This window comes from Rousettus aegyptiacus, unplaced genomic scaffold, assembly GCF_014176215.1.
Source record: "Rousettus aegyptiacus isolate mRouAeg1 unplaced genomic scaffold, mRouAeg1.p scaffold_m13_p_4, whole genome shotgun sequence".
Classification (NCBI taxonomy): domain Eukaryota; kingdom Metazoa; phylum Chordata; class Mammalia; order Chiroptera; family Pteropodidae; genus Rousettus; species Rousettus aegyptiacus.
The window spans coordinates 108,014,723-108,025,036 of record NW_023416307.1 but is presented as its reverse complement, the minus strand read 5'-3'; the positions used below and the strand labels follow the sequence as shown (position 1 = coordinate 108,025,036).

At 51.4% G+C, this 10,314-nt stretch overlaps 1 protein-coding gene across 1 annotated transcript; it reads right to left on the bottom strand.

Annotated features, from left to right (window-relative positions):
• Positions 1-5,858: 5,858 nt before the first annotated feature.
• FEZF2 (FEZ family zinc finger 2) lies at positions 5,859-9,775 on the bottom strand. The gene is made up of 5 exons (XM_016150162.2): positions 9,504-9,775; positions 8,225-9,137; positions 7,753-7,887; positions 7,418-7,550; positions 5,859-6,526 (listed from the first exon to the last, which is right to left on the bottom strand). Exons 2-5 carry the CDS (start codon positions 9,077-9,079, stop codon positions 6,267-6,269), a joined length of 1,383 nt encoding a protein of 460 aa, XP_016005648.1. The 5' UTR covers positions 9,080-9,137; positions 9,504-9,775; the 3' UTR covers positions 5,859-6,266.
• Between the last annotated feature and the right edge of the window lie 539 nt (positions 9,776-10,314).

Sequence of the window (10,314 nt, the reverse complement as noted above, 5' to 3'; positions counted from 1 at the left end):
TATTCTTAATATTCTCATTTTGCAGACGGGAAAACAGAAACAAAGTAGTTTTCCTTGATAAGGGGCTAAGCCGGATTTTGAACTCAGTTGCTCTGATGCCAGATACCAGGCTCCTAACCACTCACTCTACTTTCTTATAGATTATGTTATCCTTCCCTACACAATTCGCTCTCACCGACTTTTGGGGGAGAATGAAGACACTGAAACTCTTTGAGGAAAAAGAGCCCTAAATATGACCTAAGACTAAAAAGCATTGAAGAAAGGAGAGAAATAATGATGATCATGTGTCAGGTCATGTGGCCTTGACAGAATGCCTTGGTGAAGAACTATTTATATCAGACTTTGGTTTATCTGGAATACAAAAGTCTCATCTCCTCCCTCCCCGTTTCCTGAAATGTACCTTTCTAGATTTTATAACACCTCTGTGCTTTGAAAACCAGAACTAGTCTTTAATCTTCGATGACTGTTTTTATTTTGAATTGGTATACTTCTTCCCCATTCTTTACTTCTAGACACCAATATATTTTTTCCATGAAGCATGAGCAAAGTCTGAAGTGCAAGCCAAGCCCTCAGAAATGTGATAGCTGTTACCAAGGATTTGAGAGTAAGAATACAAAACCTAAAATCAAGATTTAAATGCTGCACTCTAGTATCTGAGATGGCATTGGTCCCATGTTAAAGATGGAATAAATAAGAAACCACAGAATTTGTTCTGGGTTCCTTAGCTCGTGGACTCAGCTGAAAATCTCCACACACTGCTAGATTCTGTTCCCCTGGCTCTACTGGACAGTGTAAAAGAAACTTCAAGCACTTCTGCTATTGGGGTGCCTAGACATTTATATTTAATTAAGATGTACTACGTGTCTCAAATAGATATATACCATTGACCTACTTTATTCAAAAAAACAAACATTAAAATGAGGTGGTTTCTTAAAGTCAGATGAGCAACTATGAGAAATAATTTAAATACTTTAGGACCTGTTCCACAAAACCAGGTATGATCAGTCTTCATTTCCTTGCTACCTCTGCTCCGTGCAGAATTAGGAAGGCATTAGCTGGGGTGAGAGTTTTGAACAGTCACCAGGAGGAAGAGTAGAAGAACTGAATGTGAACTGGTGACATATGGTGCCCCTGGGGGGTGGGAGGGATATGGCTCTAGAAGAGAGAGGAGTAGTTTGGTGAATGCCAGGAGCTAATGACCAGATTACCAGAACTTTTCAGGAACTCTCAAAGGCTAGTCTGATATATTTTTCACTCATAAAAGAAACATCCAGAGAGTACGGGTGGGGGCACCAACAGCTTCGAATTAGCACCTCTAAAGACTTGGGGCCGGTGTTTGGAGTTTGTGATGGAGAGCCCACCTTTCTGCCTATTTCCTAGCTCATAGCCTTTTGAGTTCTGTCTCTGTGTGCCCAGTGTCCACCAAGGAGCCTGGCCATGGCTCCCTTTTCTTGGGCTATGTACTTTCAACCAGTTTTGAGCAGCCCCATTTCAGATTGGCCTTTTTATGTTTGATATAAAGAATAGTTGTTGGCCAATTTCATCTTTTCATCGCTGTTCTCTAGGCCTGAATCCAAGCAGTTTGTCAGATGCTCATTAACTCCCCCTTTGGCTCTTTCTAGTGTGTCTCCTAAGCTCATTGTGCCAAGAACTAACGCTTTCTTTTACACGATTCTCTTTCTCTGCTCCATCAGGGAGACAAATTACTTTCCAAAAGGGATCGCCAGGGATGGTTTAATGAGAATTTCTTTGGGGCTAGGCATGGAACGCAATGTAGTTAACATTCGGTGGACTTAATTGGACTTTTCTTTTCTGCCTCTTTTTTAAAAAATCTGAAGCTATCCTGTTAATCTCTCATTTGTAATCAATTGTGTTGACTAAACAAAAGTCTAGGTCGTCTTTTCTTCCTGTCCCAGACAATCCTTTGTTGCCTCTAAATGCCTCATTCTTGAGTGATCCTGGTCTCGTAGATGGGCCCGATTGTTGACAGTTCATTATTGCGCTTTTGTCCATTTAATCTTTCTTGCTGTGTTTTGCATGTGCATGCCTTAATGAGCTCCGTTGGCAATTAACATGTTTCTAGGAGCAAACTGGTTGCTCAGACGTTTTGAGAGGGAAGTGCAGGGAAAAGGGCAACGCAGCTGCCTTGAGGTTGTTTATTTCCCAGCGTTTTCTCCAGACTCCTGTCCTCTCTTTGGCAGCCCCCACCCTCACACCTACTCCTCCCTACTCCTCCCCCAGCCCATTCAGCACCAGCACACCTGGATGCCTTGTTGCTGTAACTCTTAGGCCTGGCTCAGGCAATCTCCTAGCCTCTTGTGAGCTAAATAGCAAAATGGGGACTTTATAGACGCACTTCTGCAGCCAAGGTAAGGAGCACAGTGCTCCCCCAAATATGTCTGGGTGCTGGCAACTTCTCTGTGTCGCTCTTTGCAGAGAGGAACCTCTAACCCGCCTAAGGCAATAGGACTGTACAATCTGTTATGTACAAGGCTGTGGCTTTGGAAGAAGGAGAGTTTTTTTTTTTTTTTTTTTTTTTGAGTCTTGCTGGCAAGATTGCTGAAGTGTGAGCAGTCATGGGCAGAACAAACATCTTGTAGGGGAAAAGATAATTGGAGTCTTTTTTGTGTCTGTGACAGGATTCCCTTCCCCCGCAATTTGATTTTTTTCAAATATTTTTTAAGGGTGGCCTCTTCAATTTAATTAAGGTTAGAATATTAATATGTAGCTGATGACTACCTTGTTTAAGTCATTTATTAATATTGCAAACTAGAAGTCATGCAAACAGTTTAATATTAGGAGGGAAAAAAAATCAGAAAACAGAGCCTTTCACCCATCAATTCCCATGCATGGTGAATAACTAAGAAGGATCCCAGTTAAGATAGTTATTAAAAGGAGTTAGAGCATTGGCTTCAGAACCTGCACTGTCTGTGAAAGGTGTATAGTAATTCAGGCAAAAGGTTCCTTTGCACAGTATTTTTCAGGTGAAGGAATTCTTTCTTGAATCCCACACCTGAAGGAAACAGACATCTTAAACTTAGGAGTGACTTCAAACCTGTGGAAAGCAGAGCTGAGCCCTATAGATACAGAAGAACTGTTTATCTACAATTACCACCAGATGTGAAATAACACCTTCTCAGGTGAGAGCGATTGACAGGAGCAAGTGTGAAGGTTAAGTAACAATCAGGTTATGAGGAAATAACTTCAAGGAGGTTGGAGTAAGCAAGAAACTCTGCTCAGGTTTGCCCTAAAGCCTCAGTTACTGCAGAGATGAGCAGTCCAAGAGAGAAATGCCTCCTGTTCCCCTGATTAATTTTACTTCATTTACTATCTAGTTTGCAAGCACACGATCTTCACCCCTTCTCAGAACTGTCACCTGGAAACAAATTTCTCTAGTTTTGTGAGATGAGTGACCCTTTCAGTCTTTTTCTCATGAAAACTTATTATGGAGGAATTTCTCAGAGAAGGTTCTCTCTCTTACTGGTTAGAAAGTTATTTCCCTGGATAGAGGTGTTCCAATTATAATTTATATTTTATTCTTAAAGGGAAAGAGAAGAACTTGATCATGATTTCCACATGCAGGCCAGCTTTTTAACTCAATTCCCTTAAGAGGATGCTTTTGCACTATATTTTGTGGTGTCTGCCCCTTGCCCAAAGTTCTGGAACTATTTAGAAAGGTGGGCTTGCCATGACCATTATATGGTCTCCAAGAAGCACATCTGCAAAGGATCCTTTGAGGAATGCAAGAAAGAGCCGATTTTGGTTGAGTTGACTGCCATGGGGCACCCAAAAGCTCCCAGAAGTGGGGGAGGGGCACGTATAAGGCAGGGCTAATAGAAAGTATTTTGAGAACAAGGAAAGGCTCTGACTCTTCCAGCCAGCCAGCAACTTCCCTGGGGATGGATGTCTGAGAAAAGCAAGGTGATATTTCCATATCCTTTGATTCCAAGTCCTCCTCGCCCATCCTGGGGTTTCCTGGGGGTTTATGGCATCTACGGAGATTTCAGAGTTAAATCTGCATATCCCTTTGGGTCCCAATCTCCCCTCAGTGAACTGCAGCCAGAACAAGCTAACATTTAAATTCTTGCTGGCTTCCTCGTCCTCCTTCCCTAGCAGCGTCTTCCCAGACTTGGGGCGGAGGGAGGATACAAAAAACGAGGACGCTCTCCTTTCAGGAAATGGAATTCTAATGTACACGTTCCTATTTCTGAATCGGAGGTACTAAAAATACCCCCGCGACAGCCTGAGGAAGCTGTCGCTGTCCTCTGTGCAAACAAAAGCGACAATTCTCTTTCCCCGCGCAATGGGTCTGCGAATTGGACCGGGGCCGGGGACCTTTGACTGTGACCAGGACAAGGCATCCTACTAGCAGCGGAATGTCTTTCCTACGGTCCCAACCTGGAGATTCTTCCTCCACGGACGAGGACTGAAGGCAGTTTAGATTCCCTAAAAGCCCAGAGTTCGAATTCCGACCATACCTAGTCCTGTGACCCTGGGCAAGCCATTTAGCTTATCTCTGCCTCAATTACTTCGTCTGTCGGTAAAGTGAGAATTATCATTCTCCAGCTCGCGGGTTATTGTGAACATTCAAAAGAATGTGTGTCGAGTACCTGGCATGGAACAAGCGCTCGGGAAACGCTTTTTTGATTGTGGAAGCCCCTGGCGCGAGGAGCATTGAACGCCCACTGCAGACCGGGCGTTGGGATACCCAGCACTCAAGTCACGTTCAGTTAGTTGGGGATTTCCTTTCTCATTGACTATCTTTCCCTCCAAATAGCCTCCACCTGCCGTGGAAATCCGCGTCGGATCGGCGCCCAGCCTCCACCACCCCAGCCCTTGCAGTGGCAAGGCTATATGGAAGCACACTCCCGGGCCCCACGCCGCATTTCCTCCCGGCGCTGGTTAGCATTGTTCCAGAAGACGTGGGCTGAATCGCTGCGCGAATATTAAGAGTGTGTGTGCTGGGGGGAGGGGGTGTCCGGCGCGCCGAGCCAGTAATCCGAGCTCTTGATTATCCAGATTCGGATCAAACGGGGCGGCGGCGGCCGGCCCCCTCCTGGGAATGATTAGATGATTAATGTAATGCTGTTTGAAGGGTCTCTGTTTTCTCTCTTAATTTGGGTCATTACTTAGGAAGCAAGCGTGAGATCATTTCATCAGCTTGCTCGGCGGCGGAGATAGCTATTCAGGAAATGGGCTAACTGCGCGGTAATCAGGGCTCGGGAGGCGGCGGCTGCGAGCTCCGGGAGCCCGGGTGCGCCCTCCCGCGGCAGGGCGCACAGCATCAGGAGTCCGGCCCGAAATCTGCGGCGCGAGTCAGGGAGACCCAGAGCTCCGGATGGGCTGGGGACCCTTGGCCTACAGCTCTCGCCTCTAGGAAAGCTTGGGAGAAAAACTTGCCCCCTTTTAAGTCTCCTGGAGAGTGGGGACATGCCCAGAAGCGCCCGGCTGGGCAGTGCTCCGGACGTTTAAGCCCGTGCGGCGCGTTGCTCGAGGACGCACCTCATACCTGCTCCCCAACATCCAGCCAGTTTTAACCCCTTTAAAAAATTTTTTCTCACCCAAATAAGGCAATACCCAGAATTCCAAGCGTCAGAACAGTCACCAAATAGATACTTGGCACAGCGAAGGCCGAGGTAGGCCTTTGAGCCCTGACTCCTGCGTAGAGGGGTGGGGGCGGTCTTAACGCGCAAGCGCCCAGGAACACCGGTCTGTCCTCACCGAGGTCCCAGCGCCCCGAAGTCGCCTTGGGGGCCGGGAAGTGCTATAGACACCTTTTTCCTTCTCATTCTTCGGGGTTGCTGAGCTGACCCCGCGGCGAGGGGAGAAGGGGGAAAGAAAACGCGCACTACTGATTCTGTTTATTGAGTTATATATGTGTATATTCCGTGTTCGCTTGTACAGGAGGGTTTACATGGCTGTAGAAAGATGGCTGGGGGCGCCGCGCTCTTCCGGGGCGTTCGCGTGACAGGCTGGCTGGAGTTAATACCCACCGCCGCAGGAGAAGCCGAGGCCTGGAATTAAATATGTTTCGGCGCCCTGGTTTTAAATAAGTTTCCCGAATATACAAAGGTGATAGCCACTTGTTTGCTGCCAGTCATTGAGGAAACGTTTAGCTTTCCAAAAATATGCTGGTTTCGATAAATAGATTTTAGCCTCTCCGCTATAGTTTTTTTTTTTTTTCCTCTTACTTTTAGAAATAAGTTTATACTTGTGATCTGTTTTGGGGTTGACTGGGGCCAGAAGGGAGGGCAAGGCAATAGCTCTCAGCTCTGTACTGTCCGAGTCAGGTCTTTTGTGGAGGGAGCAGAGGGGCCCACGCTGTCGTGAAGTTTGCGCACGTGTTTCTTTAAGTCAAAGTTTCTGCAAAACCCTTTGCCGCAAGTGGCGCACGTGAAAGGCTTCTTGTCGTTATGGGTGTGCATGTGGAAGGTCAGGTTGTAGACCTGGTGGAAGGCCTTGTTGCAGATGGTACATTTGTACTGCTTTTCGCCGCTGTGGGTCAGCTTGTGGTTCTTGTAGTTCCCTACAGGAGACCAAAAACAAAAAAGTGGGGGGATGAAGTGGGATGGGGTGGGGGGGCGTCTGGGCGTCCCTGGGTTGGCTCAGGTCCCCGCGCAAAGAAGGCGACGCTTGGCTAGGCGGGCGCGACCTCTCCGAGTGAAGAAGTTGTCAAACTTCGTACGCGTCAAACCCCGGGCTCTCACGACAGGCTGGAAGGCCGAGTCCCGCGTAGCCGCCCCGCGCCCCTGCCCGGCTGGGTCCTGAAGCCCGCGCAGCGTCCCTCCCGCTGTGCTCCGCCGGCCTGGAAACTTTTGCACAGCCCAGAGACACATCGAGTCCTACGGAAGGCTGCTGCTTCGCTCCAAGAAATTCTCACGAACCCAGCTTCGTCCCTCATTATTTTCTTCTCATTTAAAAAATTATTCCCTCTGGTTCCCCAATTACCACCTGGAGATCCGACAGTGCTTTGGAAAATCCAAGCGGGGAACCAGGCTTGGGAGTGCTGGGTACAAGTAGCGGTTTTCCCGAGTCTTAAGTTGTTCTCAGGAGGTGGATTTTGCCTTTTTTTTTTTTTTTTCATTTAAAAGGGGAGTCCCGGCTACAAAGGGAAGCTTTTTCTATAGGGCAATACCCTCTCTTTCTCTTACTTTCTTTCTCTTTGCCCCTTTCCTCCCTTCCTTCCTCACAAATTCGGAGTCTCTCGATGCAACCATCCGGAATCCAGCGAGGTCTACTAACCCGGCCCCGGGAGAGCTTCCACCCAAATCTGGCGCAACCCGATTCCAAAGAAATACTGCGCCTAAGCCTGCAGCTCTCGCGCTCCCTCTCTCTGGATCCTTTTATGCCTTCCCGCTAGCGGTGACCCGCCGAATCCCGAGGTGAGATGAGGAGAGGGTCTCGCCTAGCGCGTTACCTTTTTGGTGAAAGCCTTTGCCGCAAAATTCGCAGACGAAGGGCTTGTAGCCCGCGTGGATGCGGATGTGAGTGTTGAGCGTGGAGCTGCGGTTGAAGGCTTTGCCGCACTGGTTGCATTTATGAGGCTTTTCCTGCAGAAAGGGGTGCGTGCACAGTGAGGTTGAGCGCCTGGCAGGGAAAGGTCACATTGGGGGCACCTTAAGGGGCACTTTGAAGGGTCATGCCCGCCCCACCAGTAGGAGTAAGGGGAACCCTTGGCCCTCCTCTCCCCAATGGCGTCGCTCAGGCACCGGGTGTTGCGCGCGGGCCGGGGCCCGACCCGGGGCCACGTACCTGGGTGTGGATAATTTTGTGTCTGCACAGCGTGCTGGCCTGGCGGAAGCCTTTGCCGCAGACTTTGCACACGAATGGTCTGGCTCCGGTGTGTACCGGCATGTGGCGGGTGAGGTTATAGTGAGCATTAAACACCTATGGAAGGACACGAGGGGGCCTTGTGGTGCATCCCTCAGAGAGTCTAGAATCAGCCCGGGGAGGCTACAGCTTACCTTGCCCAACCAACACCCCACATCAGAAACAGAGCTCTTTTCATTGTGCAAAGGGCTTCCCATCCCGCAGCTCACGCCAGTCCTGTGTGGCCGCTAACAATAGCATCCCCATTTTACAGAACAGAAAACTGAGGCCCCTGATTTGAGTAGACAGCTATAGGGGAGCTCCTAAACTTGAGAAAGGCTTGTGCCAGGCTGCCCCCCACGGAAGCAGCCGCCGCTGCTCACCCTTCCCAGCCCCCAAGGACCCAAGGCCTCACCTTGCCGCACACCTCACAGGTGAAGTTTTTGGGCTTGCCGTCTGCGGAGGCCCCCGGCAGCTTGCCGTGGCCCTTGACGCCACCGCGGTCGGAGGTCAGGGCCGAGTTCTCTTTCAGCACTTGTTCCAGCGGCGCAGGCAGGCGCTCTTTATGGGCATAGGGGGCCGGATGGGGGAACTTGTCCGCGGCCAGGCCAGCCAACTTGGCGTTCTCCAGCAAAAAGAGCTTGGGATGTGCAGCCAGGGCGGCGGGGGCCTGTGCGTTGAGGAGGCCAGAAGGAAAGAGGTGGCCTCCGAGGAGCTCAGACGGAGGGTACGCGGCAGAGTCCAGGTAGTTGAAGTAGTAGAGCGAGCCGCTGGCCGGCAGCCCCACCGCGTGGTTGATGACCTGCGGCTTGATGACCCTGCCTGCGGGCAGTGCAGACGGCGCCAGGCCCAGCTCGGCCTTGCAGCACACGCCACAGTTGGTTTTGCACAAGCCGCTGGCGCCGCACACTGGGGCCCCCCCGCCGCTGCTGCCGCCGCCTCCTCCTCCTCCTCCACCGCCGCCGCCCGCCCGGAGGCTGCTTTTCCAGAGCTCGGAGTAACTGAGCAGCGTCTTGGACGGCACGTCGTAGCCCAGGGGCTGGAGGGGGATCATGCAGGGCAGCGGCGAGCAGAGGTTGAGCAATTTCTTGCCCTGGCCACCGTCCGCCTCCAGCGACCCTGGCCGGGGCTCAAAGGGAGCACGGGGTTCCGACGTTTTAGCCATGATGCGCTCGATGGAGAAGGCCAGCGTCTTGGAAGTGGCCGGCGACGCTCCGGCGCGCGGACAGGCGGGGGGCACCATGGTCTCCAGGGAAGCCGAGCTTGCCATGGCGCGCCGAGCCGAGCCGTGCGGGACTGGGCCAGGGCGCAGCCTCTCTCCTTTAAGTCTGCATTCCGGAAAAGGCAGGGAGGGAAACCGCAATTTAATAAGCACCTTGTCGGGTCCAGGTCACCCATTTGCATTCAAATGAACAGGGGCAGAACAAAGTGCACCCAAGGGTACCAAATTACCGCCCATTAACCCGGCGTGCAAAGGAACCCACCGGCCCCTGCCCTGGGACTTTGAAAGGAGAATGGGGAGGGCTTACAAAGGAAAAGGAGAAAGAGGGGGGAAAAAAGAGAAAAGAAAGAAAAGAGCCTCAAATTAACCCCCATGAGCCGTTCCCTGGACCCCGGCCTCCTCCACGCGTGCTGGGAGGTGGACAGTGAAGGGGCAAAGTTAAAGAGGACCAAGGGAGCCACCTCGCATTTACCTCTTTCCCCCACCGCCAAGGAGATGCGTTCCGAGCCATGCAGCGTGTTTCCTCTGTCACATTTTGATGGCAAACATCTTCCCCTTCGCGTGAGATCACTGTCTTTTACATTCAGCTGACATCACATGAAGTCACTTCAAGTGGAATGACTTGGGCGGCGGCGCGGCTCCGGTAGCGGCCCCTGTGTTCCCCCGCGCCTGCCGGCCGCCGCCGCCACCGCCCCTCAAACTTTAAAAGGAGGCAACTGGCGCCCGCGCTCCCCTTGGGAAAGTGCGAGCGGTTCGCGAATCGGGAAGGAGGAAAGAGACGGGAGGGGGAGGGGGAAGAATCGTGATGGTTTTGCCGGTGGAAGGAGGGGGGGGGGGACCCAAACCCAGGCAGAGTTCCGTGTGTGATTCACAACTTTGGGGGCCTACAGGTTTGGAGGACGCGTGGGAGGCAGGGGGGTCCTGGACTCGCCGTCCCCAACGGACCTTGGTTGTCCGTCTAGTTGCCGAAGTATCCCTTAGCCCTCTGCAGCCGAGCTGGGCATCGTGCTAATAAACTGCCATTTACCCGCGGAGTCGGCGCCAGCCCCGAACACGCGCAAATGATAATTACCTCATTAGGATGTGGCGCATGGACGCGGGCGCTGCGTTTGGAGGGGGGAACTTGTTAATGGGGAAATATTAATTTATGCAAAAACTACGAGCTCGCCTTGGCTGGCGTCGGAGGTCGAGAGAGAGCTCCCTCTGCCTAAGGACGACCCCGAAGCGTGGGGGAAGAGCAAGGCCGCGCGCCCAGTTCCTGGGGACCTGGGCTCCGGGAAGGT